Below are 21,132 nucleotides of genomic sequence, written 5' to 3' on the forward strand. Positions count from 1 at the left end.
TCTCTCTCATTCTGTATCATTCTTTTCTCTCACTCTGTCTCTCTTTTCATTGTCTCTCTTTTGTCTCTCTTTTTTTTCTCTCTCTGTCTGTCTATGCCGTTCTCTTTTCTCTCTCTTTCTGTATCTTCCTTTTCTCTCACTCTGTCTCTCTCTTTTTTTCTCTGTTCTCTCTCTATTTTCTCTATTTGTCTCTCTCTTTTCTCTCTCTCTTTCTGTATCTCTTTGTCTTTATTTTTACCTCTCTGTCTGCTCTCTGTCTCTTTTCTCTCTTCTCTCTCTATTCCCCCCCTCTCTCTCTCCTAGTCATTTAAACACTTGTACCTGTAAGTTGAAAGGTAATAACATTGATAGCATGCACTTGGTTCCAGCTGAGTAATCAATGCACGCAGTTTGAAGGAAAGCAGGGGAGATAAAACCAAACTCTATATTCTTACAGCAGTAGGTACTCTCCCTTTGTATACCAAAAAAAAAATGAAAGTGGAGTAATACTTGAAACACAATAATAGAGCGATAAGCCATGGTCTATGCACATAAAGCAGTTTAAATTGATGATATTGCTTTTACTTTCTAGGTCAAAGACGAATTAAAAACAATGACGTCAACAAGATAATTCCTAAACAGACCAGCACCGTTACTACCAGGGTACCCAAAATTTGTAATGACCCTAAGATCGACGCGGTTACCATGACATCAGATGGCCACACATATATCTTCAAAGGTAGGTTACTCTCGACAGTAAGACGTTTAAAAGGAACTAAAGCTTGATCCAGAAAGAGGCTAGACGATTTGGATATAGATCTAACTAGCATTACTAGTTACACCTTTTTACAAAGCTTATATCAACTCACTCTGTTTGTCTGTCTGGTAAAAAGTTTGAACATGTTTTTTTCTCCCATTTCCCATTTTCGGATCAAGTTAAAACTTTGCTCAATTATTCATTGAACCTGACAAGACATGAATCACTCAAAAAAAAAAAAAAATTAACCATTTACTTAATTTATTGTTGGTGATTACTCATTTCGTTTGATATCGAAATAAGGGGAATAAATGCTTTAATGAGAGATGTGGATGTATATATGAATTTAATTCCTTTATTACATGTTGACACGTTATTCTTCCAACTTCTTTTCTCGTATTAAGTTGAAATATTTTTTTTGCAGAATTATTCATAGTCGGTGGTAATACACGAATAAATCCAAAATTAAACTAATTGGTTAATCACTTAGTACTAATTAATTAATGTTTTTTTATAGATCAGAAAGGAAGCTAAACCCTGTCATTTTCAGTAAATGGCAGCAATTAGCGGTTCTTTCCCTTAGATAAGCTTTGATTTTAAAAAGTATTATTTTTTCTTTTGCTCCTTTTATTTTTATTTTTTTTTTTATTGACAAAACGTTTGTTTTTTTCATGAACGGACTAAGAAAATTCAATCTGTGAGTTTAATCAGTGGCGTAGCCTGGGAGGGGAGAGGAGGGGGGAGAAATTGAAAAAAAAAAGTTCCTTACATCATGGCAGAGACCGCTGTATATGTTTATATATTATTATATTATTATTATATATTATATTATATATATATATTGCTTGTATTTGAGAACTTTCCTTTTTTAAACCTTAATTTGTATTTCTTTTCCTTAGTGTATTATAAATATTAAGATAAGCTTTACAATGACTTGTAAGTCATTTTATGAAATACTCTTATTGTCTCAGTTTCGTTAGGGGCGCGCATACCTTGCCGAACTTTCGATAAACTTTTTTTTTTTTTAAAGCCTGCTTCCAGCTCAATGGAAAGATCACAGTTTGATGCGCAGCAATTAGTGTCAGAAATGTAAACAGGAAGTTGCACTCTGTCGTCTGCTTGACTGAGAACGCTACACGTGTATCCCAAACCTTCAAGTAGCGATATGGACGCTAATCTCTCAATGTCTTATTCAATCTCCAACGCAACCTTCTCATCCCCACTATCCAGTCTTGATATTTTTTTTCTTTTCTATAATTTTTTTCTTGTTGTTTAGCTCGCCCGCCCCCCCCCCCACCTTTTCTCTCATTCTCAGATCATCGTTACCCTCATCGCTTCTCCATGCTCTCAGTTACTCTTTTTTTTTTTCTCTGATTTTTTTTCTCCTGTCATGTTATCATGCTGATTCTTCAGGTCTTCTTCGCCTTCCCCCCCCCCTTTCTCTTATTCCCTTTCTCTTTGTTTCCCCCTTCGTTCTCCTGACTGCATATCAACATTCCATTGTTTATCAGTATAACAGAGCTGAAACATCAACCTTTTCTTGCCTCAGTTTAAAAAGATTGCTTTCAAACCACAGACCTATATATATTTTTAAAAAACTAAATTTCTCCTTTACACCTAGCGATCTATGGGGCAGATGATGTAAATGTAATCTGTTTCCGTGGCCCACGGTTAACGAGGGTGTTATTTGGCCAGCACAACGATACGCCGCTTTTAATTTTCATCAACTAATGTCAGGTTCTCACTATTATTATTATTATTATAGCTTTTATATAGCTCTACTTTCATGCTTATAGCTGGGTGGACTCAGAGGCGTCCCAAAGATCTCAAAATTCAAAATCCTAAGTCTTCACCAGGATTAGAACCCACGTCCCCCGTTTCGGAAATCAAGCGCTTTATCACTCAGCCACCGCTCCTCCTCCTATATATATCTACATAAAGAGCAGTGTTTGGCATTGATACAATAGTTGAAGTCTATGTTTAAAACAACCTGATTGGAAACCTTTCTTTGAGTCATTCTTTAAAAGTGAAATTGAAATATTGAAAACGCGTGATCACAATCCCATGCCTAGTAACATAAACCTTGTAGTACCAGGTGACCGAGCCTCGAATCGTTATAACGGTCGACCTCGAGTTTTCCCAATTTGGCCAATGAGTTGAGAATTTTTTTCTCATTAATATTCACATACCTAGAAATTCTAAAGAAAATCGTTAGAGCAATTTTCGAAATAAAATGTATATATATATATTGTTACAAACTCGGTGGTGACACAGATGGTCGTAGGCTGTGTGTGTTTTTAGCTTACGCAAATGGCCCCAGTCCAGCGCTAGACGAGCGGTCAACCGTGACCAGTGACAGTACACGCCAGTGCGGCGAGGACCAATGTCGTAAATATTACTCACGCAAGTCACGGCGAAAGTGATCAACTGGAGTGGTCAAGAAGGTTCGAGTAGGCCAGTAGAGACACTATATAAGAGCGAGTGTGTCAGAAAGTCTTCACTTTACGTTACCTCGCAATGTGACCAGTACGAGGCGAGAACCAGCACGGTGTTTGAAGTCAGGCGGAGCAAGACTAGGTTTTTGTAAAGACAGTGTTAATGTTGTTGCCAATTGTACAGTGTTCGTAATGTATTTGCAATTAAACTGACTGATACTTTGGAGCCCTGAGTTGTGAGGTTCTTTAAGTTCGTTGTGTCGTGTGGTGCAGTTTGAAGAGAGTCTGCATAGTAGAGGAGGATGGTAACAATATATATAAATATATATTATATATACATACATACGTACAAGAATTGCTCACTTAAGAGTATAGGATAACAAAACATACTATTAAACCTGGTCTTATCAGGGTATAAATTCCAAATGTAATAGACCCAATATTACAATAAATTTATTTTGTATTTGTTCTGACATGTATGTACTTGGTCCTGACCTAGGACTGGTTCGAAGCACATGTTTTCTCAAGAGTGGATCGTACTTGGAAAATAATTTCAGACTCAGAAATTGTCTTTATTATGTCCTTCAAAATCAAAGGGAGAGAAAACGAAAGATGTCTTAGATTCTTTCTAGTTGTCTCCCCTCTTCTATAATTACAACTTGAGCTTTGCTGTCTGTTCCCTGCTCGCAAACTTTTAAGTTCCCTCCATGCAAGCGACTGAACGTGAGCTCTTCTGGCCTCTTGGTGTTTACATTTTCGGTGATAACCTCCACCACATCTTTGGATTTAGATGCAGATTTAGCTCTTCGTCTTGTTGAGAAGAACATGTTTTCTCAGAGCTTTCTAAGAGTTTTCTCAAAACTTTTTTTTTTCAGAGCTTTCTAAGAGCTTTCTCAAAACTTTTTTTTTCAGAGCTTTCTAAGAGATTTCTCAAAACTTTTTTTTCAGAGCTTTCTAAGAGCTTCCTCATAGCTTTGTTTTTCTCGGAGCTTTCTTAAAGCTTTCTCAGAGCTTTTTTTCTCAAAGATTTTTTTTGTCAGAGCTTTTTTTTTTTGTCAGAGCTTTTTTTTTTTTTTGTCAGAGCTTTCTAAGAGCTTTTTTTTTTTCTTAGAGCTTTCTAAGAGCTTTTTCAGAGCTTTTTTTTTTTTGTCAGAGATTTTTTTTTCTTAGAGCTTTCTAAGAGCTTTCTCGCCGTTTTGCATTTGTTGGAAGTACCAAACCTTTGAAGGCTTCCTCTACTTTTCTTTTCCAGATTCTCGAGGCCTCTAAACCTCTCTAAATAGACTCTCGTCAGGCTATCCACATGCTGAATTGTTTCAGATCCATGAGCGACAAGCTGTCTTCGAATATCATCTGTAAAGGCTCAAGCCTAATCTCCGAGATCGTTCAGTCAAGTGTGTATTATCCTGCTTTTAGTTTATTAACACTAACTGTTGGTCCAGACTCTTCAGAGTCGATTTTTTGAAGAATGTTCTAGATAGATGCTTGTGTGTTGGGGACTATTAACTTGATACATACTTAGTTAAGGTGTGATGCCCCCTCACCACTTGATGTCCCATGCGGCCCGCACCATTCGCACATTACTAATTACGCCTCTGGACCTAAAAAAATTAAAGACTCGAGCCTTTACTCAAAATTAAATTATTTCCCACGCTTTATAACATAGCACACGTGCAATAAAAACATAGACCACGTGCAATAAAAACATAGACCATGTGCAATAAAAACATAGACCACGTGCAATAAAAACATAGGCCACGTGCAATAAAAACATAGGCCACGTGCAATAAAAACATAGACCACGTGCAATAAAAACATAGGCCACGTGCAATAAAAACATAGACCATGTGGAAAAAAAACATAGACCACGTGCAATAAAAACATAGACCAAGTGTAATAAAAACATAGACCACATGCAATAAAAACATAGACCACATGCAATAAAAACATAGACCATGTGCAATTAAACATAGACCACTTGCAATAAAAACATAGACCACATGCAATAAAAACATAGACCACATGCAATAAAAACATAGACCACGTGCAATAAAAACATAGACCATGTGCAATAAAAACATAGACCATGTGCAATTAAACATAGACCACTTGCAATAAAAACATAGACCACATGCAATAAAAACATAGACCACGTGCAATAAAAACATAGACCATGTGCAATTAAAACATAGACCATGTGCAATTAAACATAGACCACTTGCAATAAAAACATAGACCACATGCAATAAAAACATAGACCACTTGCAATAAAAACATAGATCATGTGCAATAAAAACATAGATCATGTGCAATAAAAACATAGACCATGTGCAATAAAAACATAGACCATGTGCAATTAAACATAGACCACTTGCAATAAAAACATAGACCACATGCAATAAAAACATAGACCACTTGCAATAAAAACATAGACCACATGCAATAAAAACATAGATCATGTGCAATAAAAACATAGACCATGTGCAATAAAAACATAGACCATGTGCAATTAAACATAGACCACTTGCAATAAAAACATAGACCACATGCAATAAAAACATAGATCATGTGCAATAAAAACATAGACCACATGCAATAAAAACATAGATCATGTGCAATAAAAACACAGACCACATGCAATAAAAGCATAGACCTTAGACTCAATACTTAACCTGGACTTATAAAAAAAAACAAATCTCTTAAGTTTTTGGCATCAATTATTTTTATGTCACTCACTTACAAGCGAAAAAAAAAAAAACAATAAAAAAAAAGTTCCCGCTCAAGGATCTACTCAGAGAGACACATTTATTTTCTAACATCTGGTATGTCACTTAACTTTGTTGATCCATGTTTCTGGTAGTCTGGTATTTCTACATCCGCTGTCTAGATCAGGTTCTTTAAGATAACAATGGCCTGTTCTTATGTGATTTTTTTGCGTTCTTCTTGTAACAGTTGTTTATGTGTTTCCACAATTGGTTTTATGTATCAAAAGAAAAAACAAATGAAAACAAATTTGAAATAAATTATAAAAACAGAAGATAAAGGATAAAACACCTTAAATAAATCTTCCTTTTCACAAAGATTATTTTAGCTCACTCTGTCGCGGTTAGTATGTTATCTCTACACACACCCATTCTCGGATGAAGTTGAAACTTTCCACAAATTTATTTTACCTAACTAAACATAGTTATTCAATTAATCATGGGAAATTACCTATTTTGATTTCGAAAAAGGGCAATAAGTTCTAAATTATATCTTTTTAAATGCGGAGTTCTTCCCATTAGACGAACTCACTTTTTAAAATTTGTTTTTAAGTATTTTTATATTTTGCTTTTTAAAGGTTGGTTGACCGTTAATGGGGAGTTGTGGCCGAGTGGTCAAAGGCTTGACTATCGAGCCGAGGGAGGCTCAATCTCGAGTCCCGGTGAAGACTATGTAACCGTCGGCCATAGAAACCTACAACATAGAAACCTTTACATCATCTGCTCCCATATATCGCATAATCTAAAAGGGTAGCTTATACGCCCGTTGGTATCCGTACTTGTTGAGCGCTCACCTCATGCTTCAGACAGATTGGGGCTTCTCTCGATTCCTCACATAGAGTAGGGCAAGTTTAATGGTACATCTCCCTTAGCCTCAAATGGTTCTTCTGGGGCAAGTTTTATGGTGCATCTTCGTAAGCCTCAAATGGTTATTTCAATATAACCTGGAAAGTTGAACCGTAATATAATTTTGATAATATGGACCTCACCGGGGTGAGGTGGCTGAGTGGTAAAGCGCTAAGCTTCCGAACCGGGAAGCCTCGAGTTCGAATCGCGGTGAAAACTGGGAATTAAGACTTCGTCATTTTTAGGTTTCCCCTAAGACTCTACTTGGTACCAGACATACATTGGGAAAGTAAAAGCGGTTGATCTTTGTGCTGACCACATGACCCTCTCGTTATCTGTCGGTCATAGAAACAGATGACCTTTACATAATCTGCTCCCAATTCGCAAGGTTTGATAGGGTGCCTATATTTTTGTAACAAAATATCCCAAGTGTTTTATTTACAAAACTTGATTACATTATGTTTTCATTTTTTGTTTTCTGTTGGTTTGTCTAATAGGTAAACAATATTATCGCTTAAGCAGTTACGGAATAGCCGATGGCTATCCGAGGGACATTGCCCAGGACTGGAAAGGCGTGGAAGGTCCGATAGACAGCGCCCTGCACTGGGACAATGGATATACTTATATTTTTAAGGTGAGTACTTAGGTTTTGGAGAAACAGAGAGCGATGGCTGAGTGGTAAAGTGCTTAGATTTCGAACCGGAGAGTCCCGGGTTCGAATCCTGGGGAAAACTGGAATTTTTAATTTCGGGATCTTTAGGGGGCCTCAGAGTCCACCAAGCTCTAATTAGTTTGTCGTTGTGCTGGCCACATGACACCCTCGAAGACGCTGGGCCACAGAAATAGATGACCTTTGCATTATCTGCTCTATAGACCAACCGCCTTTACTTTTTTCCCCCAGTGTATTTTTTTATATTTCTTTCTTTCTAAAAAAAATTATTAGAATTTCTTTTTTTTGTGTGTGTCTAAGAACTATGCACATCTTTTAAAGTCAATATTTATGAAGACATATTAATATATGTAAATATAGATTGTTTGAATTACAAATATCTTAGTAAAGCAACCTACGTCTTAGGTCAGAAATTAGCTCCTTGATCGTTAAGTTCTAGGTACCAATAGGTACTACGGCCATATCATAAGGTCCTCAGTGCTCACAAAGACCTTCCTTTAGGGAACAGTACCAGGAAAAAGAGATTGATTGAGAGGTGAGCTTGCTAGAAGGTGGGCTTGTTAGAAGGTGGGCTTGCTAGAAGGTGGGCTTGTTAGAAGGTGGACTTGTTAGAAGGTGGACTTGTTAGAAGGTGGACTTGTTAGAAGGTGGACTTGTTAGAAGGTGGACTTGTTAGAAGGTGGGCTTGTTAGAAGGTGGACTTGCTAGAAGGTGGGCTTGCTAGAAGGTGGACTTGCTAGAAGGTGGGCTTGTTAGAAGGTGGACTTGTTAGAAGGTGGGCTTGTTAGAAGGTGGACTTGTTAGAAGGTAGGCTTGTTAGAAGGTGGACTTGTTAGAAGGTGGACTTGTTAGAAGGTGGACTTGTTAGAAGGTGGACTTGTTAGAAGGTGGACTTGCTAGAAGGTGGACTTGTTAGAAGGTGGACTTGTTAGAAGGTGGGCTTGTTAGAAGGTGGACTTGTTAGAAGGTGAGTTTGTTAGAAGGTGGACTTGTTAGAAGGTGGGCTTGTTAGAAGGTGAGTTTGTTAGAAGGTGGACTTGTTAGAAGGTGGACTTGTTAGAAGGTGGACTTGTTAGAAGGTGGGCTTGTTAGAAGGTGAGTTTGTTAGAAGGTGGGCTTGTTAGAAGGTGGGCTTGTTAGAAGGTGAGTTTGTTAGAAGGTGAGTTTGTTAGAAGGTGGACTTGTTAGAAGGTGGGCTTGTTAGAAGGTGGACTTGTTAGAAGGTGGACTTGTTAGAAGGTGGACTTGCTAGAAGGTGGACTTGTTAGAAGGTGGACTTGCTAGAAGGTGGGCTTGTTAGAAGGTGGACTTGTTAGAAGGTGGACTTGTTAGAAGGTGGACTTGTTAGAAGGTGGGCTTGTTAGAAGGTGGGCTTGTTAGAAGGTGGACTTGTTAGAAGGTGGACTTGTTAGAAGGTGGACTTGTTAGAAGGTGGGCTTGTTAGAAGGTGGACTTGTTAGAAGGTGGACTTGTTAGAAGGTGGACTTGTTAGAAGGTGGACTTGCTAGAAGGTGGACTTGTTAGAAGGTGGACTTGTTAGAAGGTGGACTTGTTAGAAGGTGGGCTTGTTAGAAGGTGGGCTTGTTAGAAGGTGGACTTGTTAGAAGGTGAGCTTGTTAGAAGGTGGACTTGTTAGAAGGTGAGTTTGTTAGAAGGTGGACTTGTTAGAAGGTGGGCTTGTTAGAAGGTGAGTTTGTTAGAAGGTGAGTTTGTTAGAAGGTGGACTTGTTAGAAGGTGGACTTGTTAGAAGGTGGACTTGTTAGAAGGTGGGCTTGTTAGAAGGTGGACTTGTTAGAAGGTGAGCTTGTTAGAAGGTGGACTTGTTAGAAGGTGGGCTTGTTAGAAGGTGGACTTGTTAGAAGGTGGACTTGTTAGAAGGTGGACTTGTTAGAAGGTGAGCTTGTTAGAAGGTGGACTTGTTAGAAGGTGGACTTGTTAGAAGGTGGACTTGTTAGAAGGTGGACTTGCTAGAAGGTGGGCTTGTTAGAAGGTGGACTTGTTAGAAGGTGGACTTGTTAGAAGGTGGACTTGTTAGAAGGTGGGCTTGTTAGAAGGTGGGCTTGTTAGAAGGTGGACTTGTTAGAAGGTGGACTTGTTAGAAGGTGGGCTTGTTAGAAGGTGGACTTGTTAGAAGGTGGACTTGTTAGAAGGTGGACTTGTTAGAAGGTGGACTTGCTAGAAGGTGGACTTGTTAGAAGGTGGACTTGTTAGAAGGTGGACTTGTTAGAAGGTGAGTTTGTTAGAAGGTGGACTTGTTAGAAGGTGGGCTTGTTAGAAGGTGAGTTTGTTAGAAGGTGAGTTTGTTAGAAGGTGGACTTGTTAGAAGGTGGACTTGTTAGAAGGTGGACTTGTTAGAAGGTGGGCTTGTTAGAAGGTGAGTTTGTTAGAAGGTGAGTTTGTTAGAAGGTGGACTTGTTAGAAGGTGGACTTGTTAGAAGGTGGGCTTGTTAGAAGGTGGACTTGTTAGAAGGTGGGCTTGTTAGAAGGTGGACTTGTTAGAAGGTGAGTTTGTTAGAAGGTGGACTTGTTAGAAGGTGAGTTTGTTAGAAGGTGAGTTTGTTAGAAGGTGAGTTTGTTAGAAGGTGGACTTGTTAGAAGGTGGACTTGTTAGAAGGTGAGTTTGTTAGAAGGTGGACTTGTTAGAAGGTGGACTTGTTAGAAGGTGGGCTTGTTAGAAGGTGAGTTTGTTAGAAGGTGGACTTGTTAGAAGGTGGACTTGTTAGAAGGTGGACTTGTTAGAAGGTGAGTTTGTTAGAAGGTGGGCTTGTTAGAAGGTGGGCTTGTTAGAAGGTAGACTTGTTAGAAGGTGGACTTGTTAGAAGGTGGACTTGTTAGAAGGTGGACTTGTTAGAAGGTGGACTTGTTAGAAGGTGGACTTGTTAGAAGGTGGACTTGTTAGAAGGTGGACTTGTTAGAAGGTGGACTTGTTAGAAGGTGGACTTGTTAGAAGGTGGACTTGTTAGAAGGTGGACTTGTTAGAAGGTGGACTTGTTAGAAGGTGGACTTGTTAGAAGGTGGGCTTGTTAGAAGGTGGACTTGTTAGAAGGTGAGCTTGTTAGAAGGTGGACTTGTTAGAAGGTGGGCTTGTTAGAAGGTGGACTTGTTAGAAGGTGGACTTGTTAGAAGGTGGACTTGTTAGAAGGTGAGCTTGTTAGAAGGTGGACTTGTTAGAAGGTGGACTTGTTAGAAGGTGGACTTGTTAGAAGGTGGACTTGCTAGAAGGTGGGCTTGTTAGAAGGTGGACTTGTTAGAAGGTGGACTTGTTAGAAGGTGGACTTGTTAGAAGGTGGGCTTGTTAGAAGGTGGGCTTGTTAGAAGGTGGACTTGTTAGAAGGTGGACTTGTTAGAAGGTGGACTTGTTAGAAGGTGGGCTTGTTAGAAGGTGGACTTGTTAGAAGGTGGACTTGTTAGAAGGTGGACTTGTTAGAAGGTGGACTTGCTAGAAGGTGGACTTGTTAGAAGGTGGACTTGTTAGAAGGTGGACTTGTTAGAAGGTGGGCTTGTTAGAAGGTGGGCTTGTTAGAAGGTGGACTTGTTAGAAGGTGAGCTTGTTAGAAGGTGGACTTGTTAGAAGGTGAGTTTGTTAGAAGGTGGACTTGTTAGAAGGTGGGCTTGTTAGAAGGTGAGTTTGTTAGAAGGTGAGTTTGTTAGAAGGTGGACTTGTTAGAAGGTGGACTTGTTAGAAGGTGGACTTGTTAGAAGGTGGGCTTGTTAGAAGGTGAGTTTGTTAGAAGGTGAGTTTGTTAGAAGGTGGACTTGTTAGAAGGTGGACTTGTTAGAAGGTGGACTTGTTAGAAGGTGGGCTTGTTAGAAGGTGGACTTGTTAGAAGGTGGGCTTGTTAGAAGGTGGACTTGTTAGAAGGTGAGTTTGTTAGAAGGTGGACTTGTTAGAAGGTGAGTTTGTTAGAAGGTGAGTTTGTTAGAAGGTGAGTTTGTTAGAAGGTGGACTTGTTAGAAGGTGGACTTGTTAGAAGGTGGACTTGTTAGAAGGTGAGTTTGTTAGAAGGTGGACTTGTTAGAAGGTGGACTTGTTAGAAGGTGGGCTTGTTAGAAGGTGGGCTTGTTAGAAGGTGAGTTTGTTAGAAGGTGGACTTGTTAGAAGGTGGACTTGTTAGAAGGTGGACTTGTTAGAAGGTGAGTTTGTTAGAAGGTGGGCTTGTTAGAAGGTGGGCTTGTTAGAAGGTAGACTTGTTAGAAGGTGGACTTATTAGAAGGTGGACTTGTTAGAAGGTGGACTTGTTAGAAGGTGGACTTGTTAGAAGGTGGACTTGTTAGAAGGTGGACTTGTTAGAAGGTGGACTTGTTAGAAGGTGGACTTGTTAGAAGGTGGACTTGTTAGAAGGTGGACTTGTTAGAAGGTGGACTTGTTAGAAGGTGGACTTGTTAGAAGGTGGACTTGTTAGAAGGTGGACTTGTTAGAAGGTGGACTTGCTAGAAGGTGGGCTTGTTAGAAGGTGGACTTGCTAGAAGGTGGGCTTGCTAGAAGGTGGACTTGTTAGAAGGTGGGCTTGTTAGAAGGTGGACTTGTTAGAAGGTGGGCTTGTTAGAAGGTGGACTTGTTAGAAGGTGGACTTGTTAGAAGGTGGACTTGCTAGAAGGTGGACTTGTTAGAAGGTGAGTTTGTTACAGGAAGGAAAGTTGTATGAAAGTAGGCGCAATGCTATGGAAACGATGGCTTATTATGGTGGGATTATAATGGGAATAAATAATAATTTATAGCCTATAGCAGTGTTTTCCAAACTGTGAGCACTAGTGTTGCGAGAGGCCTGACTAGGTGTTCCACGAACTACTGGAATAATTAATTAGTAGGCCACCACGTGAATTAATCTCTGTAAAAAAAAAATAAGCAAAGTGTTCCACTAAATACTCAGAATGTGCAAAGTGATTCGTTAAGGAAACTTGGGGAAACACTGGCTTATATATTAGGCTCAATTTGTGTTTCCCTCTTCTTCTTCTTCTAGCCAGCTTTATTGCTGCTGAGCTGTCAGCTCTTTTGCAAACTATGCCAAGGAAAAAACGTGTGCTGTTCTCTTCAGTTGTTCAGCACTGCCGTACAGGGTGTTGGTTTTGTTGGGCTGGAGTGGAAGTAGGGTCTGCCTAAGGTGGATATGGGAGGGGCATTAAAAAAAGGATATGGTTTACGGTTTCAAAATAAATAGTTGGCAAATAATAATAAGCGTAATAAAAAACTTACCAAAAAACAACAACAACAAAGACTATATAAAGTAAAGAACAATTAAATTACTTCTATCTCTCTCAATATTGCATGATTTATTTCTCTTGTTTTATTTTTTTTTTTAATTAATTACCACTTATTATTAACGAATTGGCTTTATTTTTATTGTTTTATGTGTTGTCGTCGACAATGAATAATTGTGTAAAGTTTCAACTTGATCCGATAACGGAAAATGGGGAAAAAAATAGTAAAAGAATCATGTCCGACAGGTAGAGCTAATATAAGCTTTGTTAAAATGCATCTAAAAGGCAGAAATAAATATTATCAGCGCTGAGAAACGGATTATCAAGAGCATTACTTCAAAAGTATTGCGATTCAGGCCTTTTTTAGCATCATTTCCCCCCCCCCCCCCCCAATTTTAGAAGTAAAAAGGGGGTGCTGGGTACGCCTTTGCTCTCCAAACACCAAGTAGCGTTTAAATATCGCTAAACTTTCCTAAATTATTTTACGTTCTGTGCCTTTTCGAATAAGCCATAGGCCTCCATGTTTTTTTCAGTCAACCTTGACCCCAATGCACAAAACAAAAATGGACGTCTCACTGAGCATTAACTCTAACGCCGTGTGTTAACAACTTCCGGTTCCACTTGGCTAACGCGTAAAACCTGATTTCTTTTTAAGCTTTTTTTTTTCTTTACCCTTTTCTTTAAAAAAAAAAGTGTTGCGTTAATGATAATTAGCTGTATTAGTGCTTTAACTTGAAAAGCTAATGGCGGTTAATCTTGAAAAAAAAAATGGTAAGAAAGTTGACGTCTGCTTAGAAGTTCCCGCGTTAATGTTCAAAACGAGGCTTAGAGGTTGACTTATGTAAGATACGATGTTTTATTATAAGCATATGTTTTACATCAGGAGCATTTTAAGACTAAATATTTCTCTCTCTCTCCCTCTCTCTCTCTCTCTCCCCTATCCCTTTCTCTCTCTCTCCCTCTCTATCTCTCTCCCCCCTCTCTCTCTCTTCCTCTCTCTCCCTCCCTCTTTCTCTCCCTCCCTCTCTCTCTCCCTCCCTCTCTCTCTTCATCTCTCTCTCCCTCTCTCTCTCTTCCCTCTCCCTCTCTCACCCTCTCTCTCTCCCTCTCTATCTCTCCCCCCCCCTCGCTCTCTCTTCCTCTCTCGACCTCCCTCTCTCTCTCCCTCCCTCTCTCTCTCCATCTCTCTCTCCCTCTCTCTCTCTTCCCTCTCCCTCTCTCACCCTCTCTCTCTCCCTCTCTATCTCTCCCCCCTCTCTCTCTCCCTCTCTCCCCCCTCTCTCTCCCTCTCTCTCTCTCCCTATCCCTCTCCCCCCTCTCTCTCTCTGACAAGTTAAATGCGTACGTCTTAAGAAGTCAATAAGTAATCGCTCCATTTTAGCTTTTTGCAAGCTGCAAACATAGTAAGCTCGACCAGTTTTCTTATCTTATTTAATCTTATAATAATACAGACGTTACTTCAAAAAAGATGATAACGTTTTACGCGTTATGAATTTAGTCATGCATATTAACCAAAACCAATGACCTAAATTCTGCCAAGTCACTGGTTTTCCTGGCTAGCTCAGGCAACCCATTCCATGCTCTAATAGCACTAGGGAAGAAGGAGTATTTGTACAAATGTGTCAGATCTCATGTAATGACGACTTACTGCACTTTCGTAAGATCCTTGCGGTTAACTACTTTTTTTTTTAGGACACCTCAGTTTTTTCTTAAGCTTTTGACGTCCGTTGTCCAGCTATTTACATCCTAGGAATCCTTGGGCTTTTGCCCCTTTTTTTTTCTCCTCTTTTTTGGGGGCTATGCGCCGCTATGCCCCTTTTTTTTTTTCTTTTTTTTTTGTGACTATTGGCCTCTGTGTAATCTAGAGTGGAAATGGAAATAATGACATAAAGGTTGTCATAGCATTTTATCGTTATACGTTGCATTGTACAGGTTATTCATCGTACGACTTTTTTTTTAGAAATAGAATAGCACAAAGTGAATATTTTTTAAAATGTTAAGTACTTAGAATATATACAGTGAATATGTTAACAATAGATAATTGAATAGAGCAATCAAATAGTGAACGTAGTGCATTCAATGATATTTCAACATTTTAACATCGTAGTCACATTTTTTCCCCTTTGTCTCCGTGGCTTAGGGTTTCTCCCCTTGTACTTTTGGCTCCATTAAACCACTTCTTTATCTTATCTTTTTTTTAAACGTATATTGTATAAATATATATATACACACACACTCACACAAGTATTTTTATTGAATCTTTTTTTTTTTTTTTTTTTTTTTTACTTTAAAGATAATTTTTTATTATTAAATGTAAAAAAAAAAAAGAAATGATAATCGATTTTCTTAGGGAAAAGAAGGAAAATGATAGTGTTTCTGTAGCTGGAGAGACTTTGAAATAGTGCAAACTTTTAAATACCTTGGTACTATACTAGACAATAAACTAAATTGTACTGCAAATACAGTTTATATCAGCAAAATAGGGCAGCAAAGATTACGATTACTGAGAAAACTGTCCTCGTTTAATGTTTGCGAAAAGGCCTTGGCTATGTTTTATCACGCTCACAACGGCAATATTGTAAGTTTTAATATCACTGCCCAGTATGGCAATCTGAACTTTAAAAATAAAAATAAACTTAGCAGAATCCTAAATGCTGCTGGTAAAATCATTGCAAAAAAAAACAACATTTGAGACAAACATCCATAAAAAAGCTAATAGGATTCTAGAAATAAAAAAATCACCATTTGGGTCAGGATTTTGTGATTTTACCATCACAAGACACCGATAGCAGACAAACAGACACAAACACTCTTTTGTTCCCCTGGCAATCAAATCATTAAATATATCTGATATAAACTTTGTCACATGTAAATTATGAGTGATTCTAGTGTGAATGTACATTTTGTTATTTTTTTTTTAGTTATAATGTTTTGCTTGGTGTAATGCACAAATTGTAAGACAAATTTTTTTTTTTTTTTTTTTTTTTTTTTTTTTAAAGGAAACCTCAGAATTTACGCTATTCAGTTTTAGCTTTATCATCATAGGAATCCTTGGGCTTTATGCCTCTTTTCTTTGCCTCTTTTTTGGGCTTTATATGCCTCTTTTATGGGCCATCTTGCCTCTTTTGTGGGCTTTTTTTTTTTTTTTTTTTTTTTTTTTTTTTTAAATATGTTTTTATTTGTAAGTTACCATAATTCACAAGTATTAAATCATAAACAATTGAAAAGTGATTAACCTAAAAATATAATAACAGTAATAGAAATATTATTTAATATCAAAGACATACTACCTAACCAATGAACCCCCTAAAGACAGAAAAATGATACAAGTATACTCTACTCCAGAACAATCAACACAATATCAGATATCCCTGACCCCCAACACCCTATTTCTGAAAAACTACATGAGCATTATACAGGTATATGAAAATCAAACTAGATAATTCTCTACCCTAAAGTCCATTATTTTTCTAAACGTTAATTCCAAGTGATTAGGATCAAACACCTTATTATTATGTAGACATTTGAGCCAGGTAGCCCAAACAAGATTCCTGTATTCGGAAACAATAATCAAGTTAAAGTTATGTATCATTTTATTTTTTAGTTTTGGCAGCTTGTTTAAAATAATAGACAAGTTAACATTTACATAATTGCCACAGTTTGCTTCCAATAGGTCCATTACAGTACTTCTAACTTGAAGGAATAATGGACATTCCAAATACATGTGTTTTTCGTTATCAGCATTTTCAAGGTGGCATAATATACATTCACGGTCATTTGCCCGTCTTCTAACCATAGGGGTCATCCCAAAGATAAGTCTATAGCTAATCTCTCTAGCTTTTGGTGGGATATGTTTACTGTGTAGGTTTATGAATGTGTCCTTGAATTCTGTCACCCCAAGAACTCTCCCCCACTTAATCCTATTCACTAGGCTTTCCTGTAACAGCTTTTTAAGTGTTATGTATGATTCTTTGGTTTTGTTGTGTATTAAATGTTCATTACCAGGTAAAACTCTTGAAATAGATCTGTAAAATGGATGAGTGACTGTACCAAAATAGTGAGGAGTATCATTGTGTATTGGAAGAAGACTACTTAATCTTAAACCATAATAGTAAATTGTCAAGGGAAAGTTTGTTGGGTTTCTAACTACTTGACCTACAAATTTTAGCCTTAGTGACTGTATTTTTGTTTTAACATCTTGCAAGTTTATTCCCCCATCCTCTTTGTTTTGAATGAGTGTAGTGTGCTTAATGCTCCTAATAGTGTTTTTAAATATAAAGCTTCTAATTAACTTGTTCAGCTTGTTTATGAATTTAGGAGGTGGCTCTGTAATGTTAGCTAAATAGACAATCTTTGGAATGACCAAACTATTTATCAATACAGCTCTACCAAATATTGTAGAACCTGTGTGCTGATAACGTTTAATTAAGTTTGAGGCTTTGACAAAAATATTCTCCCACTGGTCTTTACAATAGAACAAAGGATTACAGGTATAGACAATACCACAAATCTTGATTTTATCAACAATTCTGAAAGCGCAATTCTCTTTGAATTTCCATTTCCCTAGTCCCATTACAGAGGATTTATTTATATTTATTTTTGAACCACTAGCTTCTCCGAAAAGTGTAAACTTCTTTAGTATATTCTCAATATCTTGCTCTGAAGATGGAAAAAAGGTTGTATCATCCGCATAGGCTTTGACTTTGATGGTTGAGAAGGAACGACCCGGTATATTTATCCCAATAATGGATGGGTCAGATCTTACAGATTCCAAGAAGGGTTCCAAGCAAAGGATATACAAGAAGGGGGATAAGGGACAGCCCTGTCTGACAGACCTTTGTATGAGGATACTCCTACTGAGAGAATGATTAATTATCAATCTACTTGTTGCATTGGTATAGACAAGCTTTATATATCTGATTAACAGGGAACTTATTTTACATTTCTCAAGCACCTTGAACAGGAAGCTATGGCTTACTCGGTCAAAGGCTTTTTCTTGATCTACAGATAAAAGAGACACATTGAGGTTTTTATCCTTACTGTACATGATAAAATCCCGTAAAAAATGCGTCATGCCGTCAATGTTTCTGTCCGGGATACAACAGTACTGGTCATGTCCGATAAGTTGGTTTATGAGTGGTTTCATTCTTAGGAAAATCATTTTTGTGAGAAGTTTATAGTCCGTGTTGAGAAGTGAAATGGGCCTATAGTCGCTAGGTGAAGTGTTATTTTCAGATTTCTTAGGTAAAAGTGTGATGTATGCTTCGTTAAAATTTGGAGGAAAATGTCCCAGTTTAATGGCGTCGCTATATAGTCGCAGTAAGAGAGGACCAAGCAGGGGGAAGAAGGTTTTATAGAGTTCAAATGTTAAGCCATCTGGACCGGGTGATTTATTGTTCTTAGTCGAGTCCAGGGCAGTCCTGAGTTCGTCTAGCGTAAATGCACTCCCTAAAAGATCTTCATCTGTCTTGTCCAGCTGGTTGCAAAATTTTAGAAAATTATCTTGAGCATCAGTATATACTGGCTCTTCACTGTATATAGTAGTGAAGTGTTTTGTAAAAATATTCTTAATATCTTCATAATCATCTACTTTATTCCCCTCACTATCTATGATGTTGCTTATTATTTTACTTGATTGTACATTCTGTTCAAACGATAGGAATAGTTTACTAGGACCTTCATTACTTAAGTAATTTTTACACCTAATCTCAGCACCCCTATAAGTATACTTGTTTAATTCCTCTAGTTTTAAAAGAGTTTCTGTTTTAACGATTTCATCATCCGTGTGTAATAATGTGTATTTGAGTTGTTCATATTCTTGCCTCCTACGTCCCTGAGCTAATGTAGATATTAACTGGCTTTGCTGCTTGATAGAACTTTTTAGGAGAGGCCATGTCTGTGTTAAATCGAAATGTGGATCTTGTATATCTTGTAAGTAAGAATTTAGATTAGTAGAAACTAACTCCACGAAAAGGGGAATTTCCAACAGAGAATTGTTAAATTTCCAGTGGGATGACTTTCTTTTAATTTCTTTGTTTTTTATGTCCAAAGTAACTAACACCGCTTTGTGGTCTGTGTATTCTAGTGTTTCTTCCAGATGTGACACCCGACTTATATAGAAATGATTAGGAGCATACACTCTATCTAAGCGCGTCGAGACGGGGTATGACCTATGCACCATGGTGGTGTCACGACCCATAGGTTCTAGTGTCCTGTAAGCATCAACTAAATTAAAATTCCTCTCTATCTCCTCTAAGAAATTAAGATTCGGAAAGGTTTTACGAGAGGGAGGACCCACTGCCAAAGTAGTCTGTTTATCTAATGCAGAAGTTATGTAATTGAAATCCCCCCCTATGATAAGCGTATCCTCTCTATAATTATTGTTTAGTATATCGATTATATTTTCATAAAAATCCTGTTTTTCCGCGCTCTTTGCTGGTGCGTAGATGTTTGCAAGTGTAAATGTTTGATTTCCTGATTCTACTCTAATGATTACTATTCTTCCCCTGGTGTCATTAAATGCATGCACTACTTTAAACCTATCTGAGACTAGAAAAATAGCTACCCCTCTACACTCGTTACCTAGGCTAAACCAGCCCTCTTTCAGCCCTATGTCGGATGTGTATTTGCGTGATTTATAATGTGTGTCTATATTTGTTTCTTGAATGAAAATGAAGTCTGGCCTGTATTTTCTGGATAGGTGTACAATGTATTTTTGCTTGTTTCTAAGACTACGTATATTTAATGATAAGATTGTGATGTCTGTCATGACTGGGTGTAAAAGTAAATTTTTATTGAATCTTACATTAGCGGTGATCCCTATTTTTAATTTCAAAACTTATCTCCCTACCTATTCACGAAGCATAGTTCTTTGGTTTCTTAAGCATAAAGTTCAAGTTAAATGATAACTTTGACAGTTTTGCATATCTAACTAAATAAGTTTTTTTTTAAATATCAGGAATAAACTGATTAGATTATTAAAATAAAAAGTAAACAAATGTAATTACATTTCCGATAGGAGATTTTCATCCATGTGAGAAAAAAACTTCATTTTTTTTTTTGTGTGTGTATCTGGTAAACAAAGTAAAGGAAGTGTTTCTAAGTAAAGGGATATGAAAGTATTTGTGATTTTGTATCAGTGCAGATTTAAATTTTGAAATGTCTTCCATCTGTAGCATAAAAATAATTTCAATACGAAGGAGGCATTAGACCACAGACCTATATATATTATATCTAGACTGGACATGGAGATATTTTAACACTACAAAAAAATGTCGTGATTTTTTTTTTTCAAAGTTGAAACAAGGCGTTGTTTTGAAAAGTAGTTAAAATAATGTAAGTTTTTTTTTTCAACCCTAACCTATGTAATATAGATCTAGATCTAGTAATTGAACATCGAAAAAAGAGCACTCTCGTCTCATAATTATTATTTGGCAATTTTTAGATACATAATCTAGACAGATCTAGGTAATCAATCTATTTAAATGTACATAAGAAGACTAAAATCAATAGACGTCAATTATTTCGATCTGGGATTTTCCAACCATAATCTTAATGGAAACTAACAGGAAATGGCTTTATTCCTTGAATTTGCGTGAATATATAGATCTGTGATTAATACATAACAATATATATATATATATAGGTCTGTGCATTAGACTTTTACTCTTGAACATCAAACTTATCTGAAAACAAATAGGCTTAACTTAAGTAGCGAAAATAAAGGAGATTTGATACGAAGATAAACTGCCAGGCGTCTACTAATTGCTATTTCTCCTACGATTTAAAAGTACCTTCATTTTAGAAAGGGTGGGACACATAGATGCTGAAGTGTGAGAGACCTTAGATGCTGTCATCACATGTAGGTTTCAAATGAGCTCCATCGTTGAAAGGTCACCCTTGTGGTCAACCAGACATCGCGTTGAGGGATCGAAAAAGACGTTAGAAGAACGATGTGACGTCAATCGGGTCAAGTTGGACCGTTCTGACGTAAGAATCTTTTTTTTTTCCTTGCAGAACGTTTTGAATCGATCTAGTTGCAGACGTCTTGCGCGAAAACAATATAGGCTTTTGTATGGTCTTTGTATGGAAGTAGGTCAATTAATGGAATAATTAAATTAAACATGTAGAAATAAGGGAGCCTGATGGTTGAGGAGTAAAGCCGAATCCCCGTGAAGACTGGGATTTGGCACTTCAGGTTTTTAAGGACCCACTTGAAGCTCGGTAGCTGAGTGGTTCAGCGGTTGGCTTCCGAAACTAGGGTCGTGGGTGCGGTGAAGACTGGGATTTTGCATTTCACGATTTTTAAGGGCGCCCCTGAGTCCACCCAACTGTAATGGGTACCGAACTTTAGTTGAAGAACGTAAAGGCGGTTGGTCGTTATGCTGACCACACGACACCCTGGTTTATAACCGATGGCTGCCTTGTCGTGCGGTTTGCACGCTGGACTGTCGTTCAGATTTATCGATGTTCCCATTCCCCGT

General features: G+C 37.7%; 1 protein-coding gene across 2 annotated transcripts in view; it reads left to right on the plus strand.

Moving 5' to 3' along the window:
- The window catches only part of LOC106051365 (matrix metalloproteinase-24-like), a 100,143-nt gene that overhangs the window by 60,506 nt on the left and 18,505 nt on the right, over nt 1-21,132 (plus strand). For both annotated transcript variants that reach the window (XM_056011931.1, XM_056011932.1), the window contains exons 8-9: nt 572-718; nt 7,277-7,413. In XM_056011931.1, coding sequence (XP_055867906.1) covers nt 572-718; nt 7,277-7,413 — 284 coding nt within the window. The remainder of the gene's footprint in view (nt 1-571; nt 719-7,276; nt 7,414-21,132) is intronic.

Source organism: Biomphalaria glabrata, chromosome 15, assembly GCF_947242115.1.
Source record: "Biomphalaria glabrata chromosome 15, xgBioGlab47.1, whole genome shotgun sequence".
NCBI lineage: Eukaryota > Metazoa > Mollusca > Gastropoda > Planorbidae > Biomphalaria > Biomphalaria glabrata.